Genomic DNA, 19,433 nt, shown 5'->3' with positions numbered 1-19,433 from the left:
ATGGAAACTGAATTTAATAAATTAAATATCTTGGATGAAGGTACTATTACAATAGACACCAAAAATTGTTCGTATTGTGATATACCTTTTACTGAAGAATTATGGTGTAAAAAATGTATTAATTCTTTAGCAGAAAATGGCGATAAAGAAGCAATGTTTAATTTGGCTGTACATTATAGAGATGGAGTAGGAACAGAAAAGAATTCAGAAAAAGCCTTTCATTGGTTTCAAAAAGCAGCAGAAAAAGATCATATTGATGCAATGTATAGCTTAGCCAATCACTATTATAATGGAAAAGGAACAGAAAAGAATTTTGAAAAGGCCTTTAATTGGTGTCAAAAAGCAGCAAAAAAAGATTATATTATTGCAATGTATGGTTTAGCTGTATATTATAGAAATGGAGAAGGAACAGAAAGGAATTTAGAAAAAGCCTTTAATTGGTGTCAAAAAGCAGCAGAAAAAGATCATGTTGATGCAATGTATGATTTAGCTGTACATTATAGAAATGGAGTGGGAACAAAAAAGAATTTAGAAAAAGCTTTTCATTGGTATCAAAAAGTAGCAGGAAAAGACCATATTATTGCAATGTTTAATTTAGCTAATCAATATTATAATGGAGAAGGAACAGAAAAGAATTTTGAAAAGGGCTTTCATTGGTGTCAAAAAGCAGCAGAAAAAGATTATATTATTGCAATGTATAGTTTAGCAAATCATTATTATAATGGAGAAGGAACAGAAAAAAACTTAGAAGAAGCCTTTCATTGGTGTCAAAGAGCAGCAGAAAAAGATCATGTTGATGCAATGTATGACTTAGCTGTACATTATAGAAATGGAGTAGGAACAGAAAAGAATTTAGAAAAAGCTTTTTATTGGTATCAAAAAGTAGCAAAAAAAGATCATATTATTGCAATGTTTAATTTAGCTAATCAATATTATAATGGAGAAGGAACAGTAAAGAATTTAGAGAAGGCCTTTCATTGGTGTCGAAAAGCAGCAGAAAAAGATTATATTAATGCAATGTATAGTTTAGCCAATCACTATTATAATGGAGAAGGAACAGAAAAGAATTTAGAAAAAGCTTTTCATTGGTGTCAAAAAACAGCAGAAAAAGATTATATTATTGCAATGTATGATTTAGCTGTATATTATAGAAATGGAGAAGGAACAGAAAAGAATTTAGAAAAAGCCTTTCTTTGGTGCCAAAAAGCAGCAGAAAAAGATTATATTATTGCAATGTATGTTTTAGCTGTATATTATAGAGATGGAGAAGGAACTGAAAAGAATTTAAAAAAAGCCTTTTATTGGTGTCAAAGAGCAGCAGAAAAAAATCATGTTGATGCAATGTACGATTTAGCTGCACATTATAGAAATGGAGTAGGGACAGAAAAGAATTTAGAAAAAGCCTTTCATTGGTGCCGAAAAACAGCAGAAAAAGATTATATTATTGCAATGTATGGTTTAGCTGTATATTATAGAAATGGAGAAGGAACAGAAAAGAATTTAAAAAAAGCCTTTCATTGGTGTCAAAGAGCAGCAGAAAAAGATCATGTTGATGCAATGTATGTTTTAGCTGTATATTATAGAGATGGAGAAGGAACAGAAAAGAACTTAAAAAAAGCCTTTCATTGGTGTCAAAGAGCAGCAGAAAAAAATCATGTTGATGCAATGTATGATTTAGCTGCACATTATAGAAATGGAGTAGGAACAAGAAAGAATTTAGAAAAAGCCTTTCATTGGTGTCAAAAAGCAGCAGAAAAAGATTATATTATTGCAATGTATAGTTTAGCCAATCACTATTATAATGGAGAAGGAACAGAAAAGAATTTAGAAAAAGCCTTTCATTGGTGTCAAAAAGCAGCAGAAAATGATTATATTATTGCAATGTATGGTTTAGCTGTATATTATAGAAATGGAGAAGGAACAGAAAAGAATTTAGAAAAAGCTTTTCATTGGTGTCAAAAAGCAGCAGAAAAAGATTATATTATTGCAATGTATTACTTAGGCATATTTTATAGAAATGGGGAAGGAACAAAAAAGAATTTAGAAAAAGCCTTTCATTGGTACCAAAAAGCAGCAGAAAAAAATCATATTAATGCAATGTGTTATTTAGCCAATCACTATTATAATGGAGAAGGAACAGAAAAGAATTTAGAAAAAGCTTTTTATTGGTATCAAAAAGCAGCAGAAAAAGATCATATTAATGCAATGTGTTATTTAGCCAATCATTATTATAATGGAGAAGGAATAGAAAAGAATTTAGAAAAAGCCTTTTATTGGTGTCAAAAAGCAGCAGAAAAAGATTATATTATTGCAATGTATAGTTTAGCCAATCACTATTATAATGGAGAAGGAACAGAAAAAAATTTTGAAAAGGGCTTTCATTGGTGTCAAAAAGCAGCGGAAAAAGATTATATTATTGCAATGTATAGTTTAGCCAATCACTATTATAATGGAGAAGGAACAGAAAAGAATTTAGAAAAAGCCTTTCATTGGTGTCGAAAAGCAGCAGAAAAAGATTATATTATTGCAATGTATGGTTTAGCCAATCACTATTATAATGGAGAAGGAACAGAAAAGAATTTAGAAAAAGCCTTTCATTGGTGTCGAAAAGCAGCAGAAAAAGATTATATTATTGCAATGTATGGTTTAGCTGTATATTATAGAAATGGGGAAGGAACAAAAAAGAATTTAGAAAAAGCCTTTTATTGGTATCAAAAAGCAGCAGAAAAGGATTATATTATTGCAATGTATTACTTAGGCATATTTTATACAAATGGGGAAGGAACAGAAAAGAATTTAGATAAAGCCTTTTACTGGTATCAAAAAGCAGCAGAAAAAGATCATATTTATGCAATGTTTAACTTAGCTAATCACTATTATAATGGGGAAGGAACAGAAAAGAATTTAGAAAAAGCCTTTCATTGGTATCAAAAAGCAGCAGAAAAAGATCATATTTATGCAATGTGTAATTTATCCAATCGCTACTATAATGGAGAAGGAACGGAAAAGAATTTAGAAAAAGCCTTTCATTGGTGTCAAAAAGCAGCAGAAAAAGATTATATTGATGCAATATATGGTTTAGTTGTATATTATAAAAATGGAGAAGGAACAGAAAAGAATTTAGAAAAAGCCTTTCATTGGTGTCAAAAAGCAGCAGAAAAAGATTATATTGTTGCAATGCATAACTTAGGCATATGTTATAGAAATGGAGAAGGAACAGAAAAGAATTTAGGAAAAGCTTTTCATTGGTGTCAAAGAGCAGCAGAAAAAGATCACATTTATGCAATGTATGATTTAGCTGTACATTATAGGAATGGAGTAGGAACAAAAAAGAATTTAGAAAAAGCCTTTTATTGGTTTGTAAAAGCTGCAGAAAAAGATTATATTGATGCAATGTATGGTTTAGCTGTATGTTATAGAAATGGAGTAGGAACAAAAAAGAATTTAGAAAAAGCCTTTCATTGGTTTGTAAAAGCAGCAGAAAAAGGTCATATTAATGCAATATTTAATTTAGCTGCATGTTATAGAAATGGAGAAGGAACAGAAAGGAATTTAGAAAGGGCCTTTTATTGGCATCAAAGTTACAAAACAAATTCTAAAAATAAAGTTGAATTTTGTAATGAATGCAGGCTACCAAACACTGATTATCAATGGTGCCAACAATGTAATACTAGGCGATTTCAACAAAATTTTTCAAAGTGGACTAGTAAAAATAAATTTATTGATAAATTTATTCAAGAAGCACAAACGAATGCTAAAAATAGTTATGAAATTTTGGAGTGGATACCTTACAATAATTTATCAAGTATTGATTATTATGCTAAAGGAGGATTTAGCAAAATTCATAAAGCTATCTGGTCAGATGGGCCTATTTTTAGTTGGAATTTTGACAAACAACAATGGAATAGACAAACATGTTATGAGGTTATTCTTAAAACACTTAATAAATCACCAAATTTAAATAGTGAATTTCTAGATGAGGTATAGTATATATATATATATTTAATAGCAAATTTTATTTCAAAAGTTTAATAATTTTTTGTTATTTACATAGTGGAAATATCATCATAATTGTCAGAAAAAGTCATTTTCGAAATTTATTCAATTTTTTGGAATTACCCAAGATCCAAATAATTTAAATTATATAATAATAATGAGTTATGCGAAAAAAGGAAGTTTGAGAAAATGTTTATCTGATATAATTAATTTCAAGTGGCAAGAAAAGTTACAATTATTGAAAAAAATAATATTAGGACTTAAAGTAATCCATGAATCAAATTTAATTCATGGTGATTTACATGATGGTAATATTTTAATATCAGATAATTATAATGAGCTATTTATTATTGATTTAGGATTATGCAAACCTATAAGTGATTTACAAGATTCTGATAATAAAGTTAATGAAATTTATGGAGTTTTACCTTACATGGCGCCTGAAATATTAAGAAAAAAACCCTATACTCCAGCAAGTGATATTTATAGCTTTTCGATGATAATGTGGGAATTTACATCAGGCGTTCCTCCATTTAACCATGAAGCACATGATCATCATTTTATCTTAAGTGTTTATGAAGGAAAACGTCCTAAAATCATGAAAAATACCCCAAAATGTTATATAGATTTAATGACAAAATGTTGGGATTTAAATCCTTCCAATAGACCGACCATAAAAATGCTTGAAAACATTATATCTAAATGGATTAGATGTATTAATAAATATTATGAAATAAACAAGAATGAAAATTATAAATTTTTAGTACCTAATATTGATAATCAATTAAAAAATGAAATGAAAGAATTTGTAGAAGCAAACGAATTTTTGGTGCAAAAACAAACAAATACTTCTATTATCCAGTATCATTCACAAGCATATTATTCAAGTCACAAACTTACTGAAATTTTAGTTCAAGAAGAGTCTCAGGGTTTTGATTGTATGATTGAGGATTATTAATTCTATTAAATATTCTTTATTTGTTAGATTATTATCAATTATTACTCATTATTATTAGTATCATCAAAGTAAATTTCACTTGATATTATTGCATTGATCAATGTGCCTGTCGTGTCTTATATAGTTATATTCTTTGCTGAAACCTGTGAAATCGTGGCTATGTAGTAGCTATATATCCGCCATTTATCATAGTAGGCGTATGGCTACTTTAAGTTATTTTCAACGCGTAGAAATGTATTTAGTATAGTAATAGTATAGATTATTCGAAGTAGCCATATAATAAACATATAGATTATTTAAAGTATCCATATAAATGATTTAAAGTAAACATATAGATTATTTAAAGCAGTTATAAAGTAAACACATAAATGATTTAAAGTGGTTGTAAAGTAAACATGTAGATTATTTAAAGCATTTATAAAGTAAACATGTAGATTATTTAAAGCAGTTATATAATAAATTTGTAGCAAATGCGCAGTAACTCTATAGTATATTCATATATTCTCTACAATAAACATAAAGTAATATTCTATTCTATTTAATGTAATCCGGTCCAAGTTCGCAAAATAAAGTCTTATCCAAGTCCGGTCTAGTACCTAAAAAATGAGTATGAAAACGTTAATTAAGTTCCTTGAAAGTAAAGTAAACCTTTAATAAAAAAAAAGAAAGCCTTATTACATACAATTCTATATGATTCCATGGAGTACAACTTGAGATTTACGCAGCTTCATGTATGATAACAACTAAACAGATAAAGTTTGATTGAAAATATTTAAGAATTAAATTAACAATACGTGTTTAATGGATTAATTCGTTCATGTAACCAGATAAAGTTTTTCATCTTTAACGTTCTTTTTCAGCACTTGCCTTTTGGAAATAAAGTTAATACAAGTAAGAAATGATAGAAACAAATAAAGAAAAACTTACATACTGTATATTTAAATAGCTTCGAAAAAGAAGTCATTTTTTAAATAATGCTTATTTTCCGAATCATGACTATCCTTGCATCTTGCATTACAATCATGTACAAAATGCACCTTTCGAACTTTATCTATAACCGTTAATGGAAAAATATTGCGATAAAAATCATCACGACGAAGAACAAAGATTGGACAATCCAATTTGTCGTGATTCTTATTGGCATCTTCAAACCAATTGACGTAAATAAATGGATAGAAATAACCATCGTTGCTTTTGTGTTTAAAAATTCCTTTGATGACTGCGTAACTTTCACCATAATTGGCCACTTGAATGGTCACCACATCGTCTATATTCAAATGGTGTTGGGCTTCGCCACTGATATAAGATGCGTATTTATAAAAACTAAAAGTTTTGTTGATCATTGATGTATGATATCCAAAACTTTCGTATACAAGAGACAAATCAATTTGAAACGTTGTATCAATGACAATATTCGTGTTGCGACCTGATATTGGCTTTCTTAGCATTATATTTCGGAATTGACTAGACTGTGAACAGACTATTTAAAAATGTTAGCACATAGTCATTTTTAACTATTTATAATAAATATATTTATTACCTTCTAATAGTTCTTCGTCATCCATCTCTGAATTTTTCATAATAAACCAATCTTTGAATAAATGATTAAAATCTTGAGATATATTCATAAATTCAATGCTGGATCATAAGTTTCGAGGATCAATTCCACCATCTGCAAGATACCGAATGGATTGCAGAGTCGTATAACGTTTTAATAAGTCAAATTCAATGTTCTTGCGATTGGTATGAGGAACCATATTTTTAAAGATACGATGGACCATCTCCTTTGTTCCGACTTCAGTATTCGTGAGAGTTCCAAAAGTTCTTGCATGTCGCAATAAATGACAGTTAGCGTGAAGGTTAGGAAGACCAACGAAATCATCGAATAACTGCATTCAAGATAATATAGTTAGCAAAATCTAAATTGACCTTATAGAAAAAAAAATTTTCAGGTTCAGAGAACTGGCATTATTATTAGTTTTCGAATATAGAATTAACTTCCGGAGTATCTACTTCGAGCTGCCGATCCATTCTGAGCTTGTTTGAAAGATGGTCAATATAATAAATAATTCATACAAACATAAATAAAATTTACCTCTATCAATGCTTTTTGTTCCATTTTCAAATACTTTTCAAGAACTATATAGTCGTTATTTGTTAATGAATTCTTAAATGCAAGGCGAGAGCATTTTGCTACAATTGCCCAGCATTTAACGATTGCATTGATAACTTGATTGCGATTCAAGTTTGTTCGCACTTGTAGTTTCTCCATCTCTTGTGGCTTTAAACAATTACTGACCAAGAATCTATTCAATATAAATGGCATTACCATACCCAATCGAAGATGGTCAGACATCATGAAGCTTTCTAGGTGACTTATGGGATTCGGCAACTTCAACCATTGACGAGGATATTTGAACGATTTCCATTCTCTAATAAATCTTCGTTCGCCTTCTGGAGATAATATAGAAATCATCAATTTAAGTAATTTTGACGTCTTACCAGCTATTAGATGGTAAATATCCTGCGGCGACTGCAGGTGATGTTCTCGTTGAAGCTGATCGAGTATTGGCAAAATGGTATGTAAACCATATTCTTTCGCAAGATCACTTCGTTCCTTTTGGGTCAGAGCTGTAAATATATCTTCGAATTGGGTATTGGTAATGTGATGGTAGCGAGAAATATTAGCGATATCTAGTGTAATGTCTGTTGCATTTTCTTTGGCAGTTAGACATGTTCTACATCCCTTTATTGCACCATGTCTTTTTACACCAGTTAGGTCATTGCCTTGGGGTAGGTCCGCGGTTACACATCCAAGACCAGCGATGACCTAACAATTTATTCCTTGGACATTCATTAATACGCCCTTTTCCAATCATTTAATATCTCTAATAAAAGGTTGAATAAATTCTTCGAAATAACTGCCAAAAGGCACAAAGCCCAAGACAAAATGATTACGAAGTTGTTGCCTCATGTCATATGGCATGTTTCCTACTTGAATATAAACTCCTCCCAGAGAATGGTAAACATTTCGATATGTACCAAAGTCGTCATAATAAATATCAATAAATATCTTTAACACTCAGAGGTTATTATATTGTGGTGGTGGAGGATTTAGGACAGAATATTCGCATGGATGCATATAATCTAGCGTTGCATCTCGTAATTTCCAATGACCATTGTTTTTGTATAAAATTGTCTTAATAAAAAGGCCATCAGTTATAATTGTTGAATCACGAACAATTGTAATATCAATCTTTCTAACTATCTCATTAGTACTTGCGATAATACTGCTCTCTTCCAAATATTGGTCTACCAACCACAATTGTGATTCTCTTGTGTTCATTCGAGAATGACAATGAAAATTGTTCGGTAATTCGTCATAAGTATATATCTGTTGTATTTTTATCTGAAGTTCATCATTAACAGATACTATTGATCTTATCTGTCCAAATCTTTGATTACCATTTTCTTTGTATATAGCGAATTCACTTGGACGATAAATTTCTAAGTACAAAACAATAAAAATGAATTGAGACTTTGACGATCATTTTTGATCCATTTTCATCATTTGTTTGTGAATTGTGACATAACAAACGATTTTCGTGACAATAGCATTAAACCAAAGTACCTTCATTGATAGTTATTTTGTCTTGGCCAAATAATGGTGATTCTGCCCAAAGATCCCCATGCCAAAATTCCTTTTTTTCTTCAGCTTCTATTCCCGGTCCAAAGTACATTGAGTTGTATAGTGACGGATTATTTAATATATTCTGAATAATATCACGAATTGAAAGATAAAAACAAGGTTTTGTTTCTTTAGATATAGATGGTGTCTTTTTTGGATTTATTTTAATAGAGCATGTCCTTATTGGCATTAAGGGCAATCAGTTTCTCCATTGACGGAACCTTCTTATATTTTTCGCAATATCTTTCACTTCAAATTTTTGATGTTGCAATATTTCTACCAAGTCGTTATAGGCGTTTGTTGCTATCGATGTAGATCATTTATTTTAAAGTAGATCGTTAATTGTGTTCGTTATATCGTTATAGCTAAATTGTACTTACATATATTATGTTTCTGTATCCAACAAAATAACAATATGGAAGTCGCATTTTCGAAGTAAGGTGCAAAGCTTCCGTTTATTTTTGACATATAGTCATTATCTAATGATGAATCAACTATTGTATCTTTATGCTTTATTACAAAATTAACGGAAAATATGTTTATTAGTTAAATCACGTGAAAAGTGAACACTTTTTCAATTATTAAAAATATGGCAGTATCTAGAATGAGAGGTTCGTTCATTAAAGCAAGCAAATGAATAAATTTAAATATTACATTACTGCTAGTATCATCAATAATACTATCATCCACTCCCAAATTGTAATCTTCTTCCATTTCGTTCTCATCCACATTGTCAACATCATCATCATAATAAACGTTTTCTTCGCCATAGATATCATCATCATCTTCTTCGTTGTTGTCATCATCATCATCTTCGTTATTTTCTTTTTCGCCGTTGCCGTTGTCATCTTCACCATTGTTGTCGTCGTTATCACTTTCAACATCCATTTCATCTTGCAATTTGTTTTCACCATTTTCTTTATTATCCGCATTTAATGCTTTAGAAACAATTATAGAATCATTATAAGAAAAAGTTCGGACTATTGGGCCCATCTGTATAATATTACTTATACAAATGAAACTGCTTATGCCTTTGAAGGATATTACGTCCAGAAAAATTTGTACTTTTGCGTAAAGAAAATGGTTTAGTTAATGAAAGACGACTTTTATGCATTTCAAGTTTACAAAGAATGGTAAAGATGCAAAAGTTTATTATTTATTGTTTGTATATAACGAACTTTAATAAACTTTATATATATATAAGTTTAAATACAAAGTTAAAGAAGTTAAAAGGAATTTCATTTATTGTAAAAGGTTTCAAATTATACAAAGTTTAAAGAAAGAAAATTAAAGAAAAAAAAATATACAAGTTTCGCTATATATAGATTTTATCAATTGTTCGTCATAATTAATTTAGAAAATAGCATTGTTAACTATATTTGGTTAACAATAAGCGAGTGTTACATATTATTTGGTTAACAATAAGCGAGTATTACATATTAAGAGTTCTTTAGCCCAACAATAAGGGCGAAGCAGCAAAGCCTTAATAATCAGTGTAACTGATATATGAAAAATCAGAAAACTATTCTTGCGTTAGATTTTCTTGAAAAATAATGTTCATGTTCAGTTATATCGAAATCTATGTGTTACGTTAGATTTTCTTGAAAAATAATGTTCATGTTCAGTTATATCGAAATCTATGTGTTGAAGTATATAGAAAGTTTAAAAATTGTATAAAATCCATTTATTGAATTTAATGAAAGTTAATAAAAGCTTATCACAAAAATCTGTCTATTAAAGTAAAAGGATTTCTTTCCTACTTTTTACTTTGAAATTTTCGTGTTTACTTTATTATTACAAATATTTTAAAATGACAAAAGCAAGAAAATCTCCAAAACCCGCTAAAGCTTCAAAACCTGCTAAAACTAACGTGTCAAATGAAACACAAGCTGCAAGTAAGTTATAACCAAATAATTAAAGAAACCATCCGGCAAAAAAATAAAAAATTACAAAAAAAAGTCACCAATAAATTTGCAATTAATATGTTGCAATTTTTTATTTTCTATTAGAAGGTCGTGGAAGAGGTGGTCGTGGTCGGGGTAGAGCAAAGGCTGTCACAGAACCTATTGAACCTATTGAACCTATTGAACATGTGCCTAACGCATCTGGAAGAGGTGGTCGTGGTCGTAGTAAAGTAAAGGCTGTCACAAAACCTATCAAACCTGTTGAACCTGAACATGCGCCTATCGCATCTGGAGGAGGTGGTTGTGGTCGTGATCGTGATCGTGGCCATGGCAAAACAAATAAGCCAGTTGAATCTGATGTAAGTACTACGATTAAAGATAAAACAGGTAATATTTTTGGACTTTTTATCAATATTTATCAATTAATCTTTCTTTGAAAATTCACTGATCGGCATTTGACATTTATTTTAAAGGTAACCAGTTGAACCTGATACTCCGATTCAAGAACAAGAAGTCGCAATTACAAATTTTTTAAAGCTTTAAAATTAATTTTATACATATTGTAATTAGGTCATAGCGGCAAGTCAAGTCCTAATGTTATTACTGTTCATGACGATGATCCAATCTATGATGATCCACCTGATGATTTTAGCACTTCAGAACTGCCGGAGAGGTCACAATTTGGCCGAAATGACTATTTTACATTGGATTACAGCGCAATTCTTGATGAGTCTAATGAAGACAACTATGAATTGGAAACAACAGGAGCATCTACAAGTAAACCAGCTAAAGTTACGTTTAAAAAAGAAATTTATCTACAAATTCTGCCAAAAATAAACGTCAACGAGTTGAAGGCAGAATCACTAGTCTACTTCAATTATCAGAAAGTGAAGACGGGGAAGGTAGTTGTTGTTGGTTTTACGGATACCATGCTATGTGTGCCAGAATGACTTATGTATCATCTATTATCATGTAAATTAGATAATATCTATGACCATTCTGAAAGCTCAGATGAGGCCGAGGACGGTGAAGACAGAAAAACTGAAGTCTCAATGTCGCGTGGTGTGAAAAATGTAAAAAAATGTAATTGTTTTTTAATTTCTTTAATATTATTATTACGAATATTATATAATAGATATTTAACAATTAATGCAATGTATTTTAGATATGCCTAAGGCTTTAAATGGAATGGAAAATATACTTGAAGTCTGCCAATGGTTAATAACGGAAAGGCAAGATATATTATTTATGGCGAATCAGATGTATAATGCTTCAAATGCATCGCTGGATTCACCTCTTGTCAATATGCCCACCTCCCCTCTTATGATGAAACCTGCTGCTATTACACCGAATGATGAAAAGGACCTTGCTCGACTTTGACATGAGGAAATCAAGTGTCTTTTTCTCCGATGTAGGGTACCACCGGATGAAGTAATTGAAAGACTCGTCACAAAAATCTTTAATTATGACCTCTATAGCAGTGATGCTGAAGAGGTCATTTGTCACTCCAAAAGGGTTCTGACAGATTTTTGTAGCAAACTCAATAAAAAAATTGATGCAAGGGTAAGCGAATTTAAAGAAAAACGAATCAGGGAAGAACTAACAACTGCGCCAACAAGAACAGAAATTGAAGAGTTTTTGTCCAAAGAAGTTGTTGAGAATATTTTAGACAGATATTTAAAAGGCACAGACAAAACCAAGGTCAAAAATTGTGGGACTATGGAAAAGCTCGTATTATTTGTTAGAGAGGCGTTTAAGATACATTATACTAAATATAACATCAAAGATATTAAGAAACTTGATAAAATTACAATGAAGTGTAAAGTCCCAAGCAGGTCTGGAAAAAACATTGCATCAAAATTTTCATTAGAATGAAGCGAAGAGTTGGTGCTGGTAGAATTGTTACACTTAAAAATTTCATTTTTTTATATGTGCGAAGTAGTAGCATTTTAATATTTTATTTGTTCTTTGCGAACTTTGCATAATATTTAAAAATCACATTTTATACACTTTCTTTTATTATACATTCTTTAAAATTACATTTTATTAATTCTTTTACAATCATTAATTTCGTTATTTTTTTTTAATCTATTATCATACATTCACAAATTCAAAAAACAAGCTCGGATCTGTGGAGTAGAACGAAATATAGCGAGAGCATAAAAATCATCTGCCATAGTGAGGTGTGAGATTAGGTTGAGAAGAGAATCAGAGAACCGTGTTGATTGATAGGTTGTGAAGACTGAAGATCCGCAGGATCGTATAAGTTCTTGGGTAAGGATACTTGCATCGTATATCCACCACTTGAATTCTTTATCTGCAGACGCACCTAAAAATTCAGTTCGGAGAATGATCAATCAGGTGATAACATTGTCCAAATCAGGTTCCCACCTTGTTATGGTTGTGTCACCAGGGGCGCTATATCAACGGAAAAAATAAAAAAGTACGTTGATCGCTTAAAAATCCGCGGCAATCCAATTATAACAAGAGGAATTAATTTTTACATTATATAATGTATCTGTATTGTACAATATATTATAATTAAATTTACAATATTTTATAATTAAATTTTAAAATATATATGTTAATAATTTACAATAATGTATTTGTTAATAAATTAATACTACAATTAAAGTTAACTATTGTACGATGATTATAATTTACGATGATTAATTATTTATTATTGATACCTCTAAGTATTTCAAAAAAATTATGTAATCTATTAAAATTTAAATAATTAATAACGAGCATCTTATTATGGTTTGTATACAATTTATCGTCTCTATATAGCAGATATGAAGTGAAATGACAGAATCTATAATTACATGTTTTTTTTTAAAAAAAAATAATCGTATTTTCCAAGCTTAAAAAACAATTAAGGTTTTATATTAACTCCATGTAGCCAACATAAAGTAGTGAGGTAGAAACTAGACGTTCAAAACGAAAAAAATGCCACTAGCAGTTGTCTCTATAGTCACGTGATAGTCACATGCCAGAAGCGTTAAAGTTGCTAAATCAGAGGTTTCAGCAAAGTTGTAATTAAAGAAGTAAAGATCAAAAATTAATGGCTATAATACTTTAATTAAAAATTTACAGAAATTTAAAGAATCACATTAGAAAGTTGGATAAAAATAGTAAAAAAGAAATAATATATCATGTGTTATAAGAACTTAATATAAAAACAAAAAAAAATTCAATTCATTAATCATTTTATTAAAAAATTGGTTTTGAAACCACAAGTTGAACTGCAGTTTGAATCAGTTGAATCAAACCATGGTTTTGAAATGTAAATGTTCAAACTGCCTCATATCAGTCCAGTTTCAAACTGCTACATTAATGACCGACAAGTGTTGATGTCTGTCATATCTATTAGAAATAAAATAATAAAAAGTTTTACCCAGGCTATACGCTAAGTTCATTCTTGGTTTTGATTCCAATTTTCCAATTTAAAGTAAAATTTAAAAAAAAACTAGTAAAATAATATTAGATGATCCATTAAACAAAGATGATTACATGCTTTACAAACTGCTATTTGCAAGTTGACATACAAATATACCAGATAATATGATTTTTCTTTATAAGCTTGGAAATTCAATTATTTTAGCTAACTAATAGCAAAGATTTATATCATGTTTTTTTTTATGAAATGTACATTTGACGGAATATACCTTCGGTGAAACTTCTCTAGCTTTATCTAGAATGCTGGGTTTATTATTAGAATACAATTAGTAACTTCGTCCAAAAAATTCTTAGATCTAAGTGTTGGGGTATCAATTCCTTAGAGACATTATTACACATACCGAATGATCATAGGACACAGTATTTTGGTTCAATTTCCCTTTCACGAATATCCAATATTATATCAAACCCGCTAAAGCGAAAAAACTCGAATATCAATAAACATGAATTATGAATTTATCAATATGATGGGATGATGCATAATGTTGTTAATATTTGTAAACTACAATTTTCTCACATCCTATAGTCTTTTTCTATAAACAGATTTTCGAAATAATCTATTTTGCCCAACAAGATTTTCGCATATCCGTATCACTCACCAACACAAATTATGTGAAAAATTATATTTCGCAAGATAACTTTCCTGAGACGGATTCTACATATCTATAATTGTGATATTTCATTCCCACATTTGTATTGAGGGCCAACAGATAATAGATAAAGCTTTTGCTTCGGGTTTGTAGATACCTGGCAAGTAGGTATACTGCGCCAATATTATTTAGGCACGTGATAAAATTCAGGTGAGTCACTGCGCTTATGATACACGTGACTTTTCCGGGAGGTCTATGGAAGGAGAGGAGGGATTTAGTTTGGGTTAATGACGTAAAAGTAAGTTGAATTTTTGTTTGATATGCGCAAGGAGGATAAAAAGATTCACTAATCTCGTGAGATTGATTTCGGAATACAATATGACCGCATTAGAACGAAAAAGACTGAATAACCAGTCTGCCTTCAAGGACAATTAGATAACAAGGCAAGCTAATGCTAACAGGGTAATAAAAATCTTCCATTTATTCCGTAAAAAAAAACAATAATAAAATTTTAAAAAAAATTAAGAATAAATAACTTTTTTTATCCAGAAACTTTAGTTCTATCGGAAAAATAAGCCTGTTTCATCCGCATTATAAATAACTTCTGAAAGTACAGGGAAGAGTGGAAAGTGATAGAGCAAAGGATACGTTAATGCAATACATTTTCATATTTATTTACATATTTTTCTTGTTGTTATTAAATGTTATTATTAACAGTGTATTTAATTAATGGGTCTTATTGGTCTTCTATTTTTCTATTTATTTGTTCGTTATTCCTAAAATAGAAAATATGGACAAAAAACTGGATAAATTTAAAATTGAAGGAGTATAAAAAAAGGTTCGTTCAATCACTTTGCTCTAATAAATCATGTTTATTATATTTGCGTAAAATTATAAAATAGTAATATCAATAATTATTAATAATTCAGCTTTATCTCTGTTCAAGGTTAAAAGGTTTGTAGCTAGGATTTACCAGCGAGACACTGTTGCTGAAATAATATATAAATATTTATGATATCCAGAAAAAGAGAAGTAGTGACGCTAAAAACTTGAGTTATATTAATCTCTTTTATCAGTTTAAGAAATCCGTAGTTTATAAAAAATATGATAAAACATGAAACAAAATAATTGCTTAGTTTTTTCGCTACAAATCACGTAAATGATATTTCTACTTGAATTTCAAATCTTTAATTATTATTTAAAATATTTATATATTCCATAATTATTAGATGAGATTACTACATTAAAAGCCAAATAAAAGCTTTCCTTACGTATGAAATTCTATTATATGTAAAATAAAGCATCTAAATTTATTAAGTATTTATTATCTTTGAAAATAAAAGTTTGAAAAATTATATTTAAAATTTACAAAATAAATAATCAATGAGTAAATAAAAAAGTTTTATTGTTTAACACCTGAATTGTTTGTACTTAGGATCGTATTAACTAACAATTTGATTTGAAAAAGTGGAATTAGCCAAATAAGAAAAAATCAATGATTTCCCGTGATATCTTTGCCGTAAAAATTATTATAAAATTTTAAAGAAAGTTTATTTTAATAAATTTCATTCAAAAATTTTTACAAAGAAATACTTTTAATAATTGTTAATATACAGTATAAAATCATGTTATGATCACACGTAATCATACGATAAAAAATTGAATAATAAATATACTTAAACATGCTTTATTTAAACTATACTGAAAAATTGTTAATAAGTGAACCAATTCGATCCTCTAGTTAAAAAATATAAAAATGTCATAAAAATAACCTGATATCTATAGAAATAATGTTTTGAATCTTTTAAACCTTAACATTATGACTTATAACATATCAAATACAATACTTTACAAAAACTTAGTTCCTTAATAAGCTTTACTATGTGGTTACTACTATTATTTATAACTACAATGCAGCTACAATCACTGTACATTAATAGCAAACTTCCATAATATATTCAGTTAAATCTACATAAGGTAAATATTTATATTCTTTGATTACTCCATCTCTTTTATATTTATTGGTCAATTCCTTATAAATACCTAAATATTCAGTAGTAAATAATGAAATTGCATGTCTACCTCTCCATTTTTCCAAGAATTCCTCCAAGATTTCCAAAGAAAATTTAAATCTATGACAGAACCTAATTTCTTTAAAATTAGTTGGCGCTGATCTAATTAATATATTTAATAATTCTTCCCCATTTTTCAAAGAATTTTCGTAAGTATCTTTTTCATTATCAAAAATTACAACTAATAATAATGATTTCAAATTTTTACAAATTTTTAATAATTTTTCAAGTTCAATGAAATGCTCCTTTAATGGTGAGAATGCAATTGACAAGTATTCAATTGAAGGACAATTTTCATAAATTTTACGAATAAAATTGATAAGAGAATCCTCATTAAAATTAAAACGTTCACATTTAATATTATAAGGACTGAATAAAACTTTCTTGAGACACCCTCCACTATTTTCAATTATACTGGAAATTACACTTAGCTTATTCTGCTCTATATTAAGAACCTCAAGTTTACAATAAACCTGTATTTTCAATTTTTCTAATTGTTCTTCATTAAAAGGAGTATAATCACCAATTATTAATACTTTTAATTTATTAAACTTTGAAAGTATATCTTGCAATAATATGTGGTCATAATCATACGAATATAAAAAAATTATTCTTAAATAATTGAGGCTTTCTGCTTTTTTTTCTAGTGTAAGAATAAGTTCTTCGTATGGATCATAATCCGTAAAATCATCATCAAAATCATCATCCCATTCAAAATGCTTTAATTTCTTCTGAACCTCAATTAACTTAATAATCCCATGATTAGGTTTTGAGTCATTATTAATAATTAAAAGCCTCTGTATATATTGACACAATTGTGACAACCCATAAAAATATGAAGAATCAATTATTGTATCACATTGTAATTCACAAAGTGACTCAAGACGAACCATGGCTTCCGGAAAATAAAATATTTGGTGTTTAATTGATTTCATATCAAAATACTTTAATTCTGGACATTTTCTCATAAAGAGAGAGTAAAATTCTTGTTGCATAAAAAATTGATTATAAGGTAAAGATGATCCAATAGAAATTATATTATTTATAGTATCTACATTGATACTTCTACAGAAGGATAAATAATCAAATAAGAGTGATTGGTTTGAATATGAAGGTAATTGAATTCTTTGAATTGTTATGAATTCTTTTATATCATCGATTAAATAGTGAGAAATAATGATGAATAATGAGTTTTTATTTCTATAATTAATACCTTTGTAACACCAAGGATTCCTCCATAAAATCGGTACCACAGTTTCACACCAAAATCTATTAACCATTAGACATGAAAAAAGGGATTTTGAATTTTCTTGTAATTCTTCAAATATTAAGAAAAGAATATCTTTATTGAGTTTTGCCATTCTTTATTCAAAATAAATAAATAAATAAATAAAATAATCAAAAATGGTTTAAAACGATTTAAAACTTCCAAAAAATATTTTTAAAAATTTTTCAAAGTATTAAAACAAAAAAAAAGAAATAAATAAATAAATAAATAAAAACTACTTAAATCCAACTCCGATTAATTTGCTAATTTAGATATTCGTACTTGACCAAATAAAACAAGTAATGTTACACAATAACTGAGATAAATAAACAAAAATTACGCCATTGTAACAGAGGTTATTTTTTTTTTAAAAAAAAAGTGATTGCCTAACAAAATAGTCAAAAGTCGGAACTTGGTATCAAATCCTCCATTTGGTAAGTATTTAATAATTTCCACTGTTTTTATTATTTATATCCGCATCGTGATAAACAACAGAAATTTACTACGCCAATAAGGCACGTGCTGCCGACGAACAGCCATAAATATGATTATTTGAAGCAATGTGATAATATTTTTTAAAACAAACCAATTAATAAAGCAACTCAGTACACCATTACTGCTTTGCAGTATATATTTATTCGATTAATTAATTGATGAAATTTATTGTAAAGGTAGGTTATAAAAATTTTAATGTTCTTTGGATTCTTGTTTTGCTTTTATGAAGTGATAAATGAGATATAATTGATGAAATTTTATAATTTTTGTAACGATTGCGTTATCTTTGAATAGGTAAATATGATTACAAATAAATCAACGGTCTTTGACATATTAACCGGTATTTATGAAAAAAAACAAAAAATTATGTTATATTACTATGGCCGTGATACAGGTAATATTACGAATAAGTTTAAGAAATTTTTTTACACAGTGATCTAAGCATCATATTCCTCATCCATTGGAGTCATATAGTAAAGGTAATATTATGATACTTTATATGTTGCTTATAAATGCTACATTTCTTTATAATTTTAAAATTCAGTAAGCCAACTTACACTTCTTCAATGCATTTTCAACAAGATTAGGCATCGCTCAGTAAGTCCATGCTCTTACTATCTTCTGAGGTTTCACATTTTATTCAATAATTAATTAATCCAGTATATCAGAATTTTTTGCGGCCATTTGCGATCATATAAGCGTAATAATCTTGAAATATAGACCTGTGAGAAAAGACTGGAAAATTATTATTAATATGTAATTGTGAAATAGCAACAATAAAAATCAAATGTAACTCTTATACTTTACTTGATTAGCACTATAGCGATTAATAATGAAGTCGAATCTGACAAACAGATTAGTGATTGTCACAAAAATGATCTTTCAATACTGAACGTGAAGAGGTGTTTACAGAAAAATAAAAATAATTATTATATTAATTATACTGGGATGATTCTGTTAGTGAAAAAACATCAAGCGTGAATTTACTAATTTTGATAATGATT

The 19,433-nt window shown here is 28.8% G+C and overlaps 4 protein-coding genes across 4 annotated transcripts; 2 read left to right on the top strand and 2 right to left on the bottom strand.

Moving 5' to 3' along the window:
- OCT59_012947 (uncharacterized protein) lies at positions 1–4,954 on the top strand (the record flags this gene model as incomplete). Its single annotated transcript, XM_066140490.1, has 4 exons — positions 1–3,653; positions 3,966–3,981; positions 4,055–4,304; positions 4,761–4,954. The coding sequence occupies 4 exons, from the start codon at positions 1–3 to the stop codon at positions 4,952–4,954; spliced, it is 4,113 nt and encodes a 1,370-aa protein (XP_066001372.1).
- Positions 4,955–5,892: 938 nt separating this feature from the next.
- OCT59_012946 (uncharacterized protein) lies at positions 5,893–9,635 on the bottom strand (the record flags this gene model as incomplete). The annotated part of the gene is made up of 9 exons (XM_066140489.1): positions 5,893–6,005; positions 6,252–6,434; positions 6,495–6,545; positions 6,726–6,843; positions 7,050–7,784; positions 8,076–8,461; positions 8,859–8,945; positions 9,023–9,152; positions 9,297–9,635. 9 exons carry the CDS (start codon positions 9,633–9,635, stop codon positions 5,893–5,895), a joined length of 2,142 nt encoding a protein of 713 aa, XP_066001371.1.
- Positions 9,636–10,452: 817 nt separating this feature from the next.
- OCT59_012945 (uncharacterized protein) lies at positions 10,453–11,926 on the top strand (the record flags this gene model as incomplete). The annotated part of the gene is made up of 6 exons (XM_066140488.1): positions 10,453–10,537; positions 10,652–10,933; positions 11,117–11,323; positions 11,401–11,448; positions 11,528–11,629; positions 11,712–11,926. 6 exons carry the CDS (start codon positions 10,453–10,455, stop codon positions 11,924–11,926), a joined length of 939 nt encoding a protein of 312 aa, XP_066001370.1.
- Positions 11,927–16,528: 4,602 nt separating this feature from the next.
- Positions 16,529–18,028, bottom strand: OCT59_012944 (uncharacterized protein; the record flags this gene model as incomplete). Its single annotated transcript, XM_066140487.1, has 1 exon — positions 16,529–18,028. The coding sequence occupies one exon, from the start codon at positions 18,026–18,028 to the stop codon at positions 16,529–16,531; it is 1,500 nt and encodes a 499-aa protein (XP_066001369.1).
- Positions 18,029–19,433: the final 1,405 nt, after the last annotated feature.

The sequence above is a fragment of the Rhizophagus irregularis genome, chromosome 20 (assembly GCF_026210795.1).
Source record: "Rhizophagus irregularis chromosome 20, complete sequence".
NCBI lineage: Eukaryota > Fungi > Glomeromycota > Glomeromycetes > Glomerales > Glomeraceae > Rhizophagus > Rhizophagus irregularis.
This window is presented reverse-complemented; position numbering and strand designations above follow the sequence as displayed.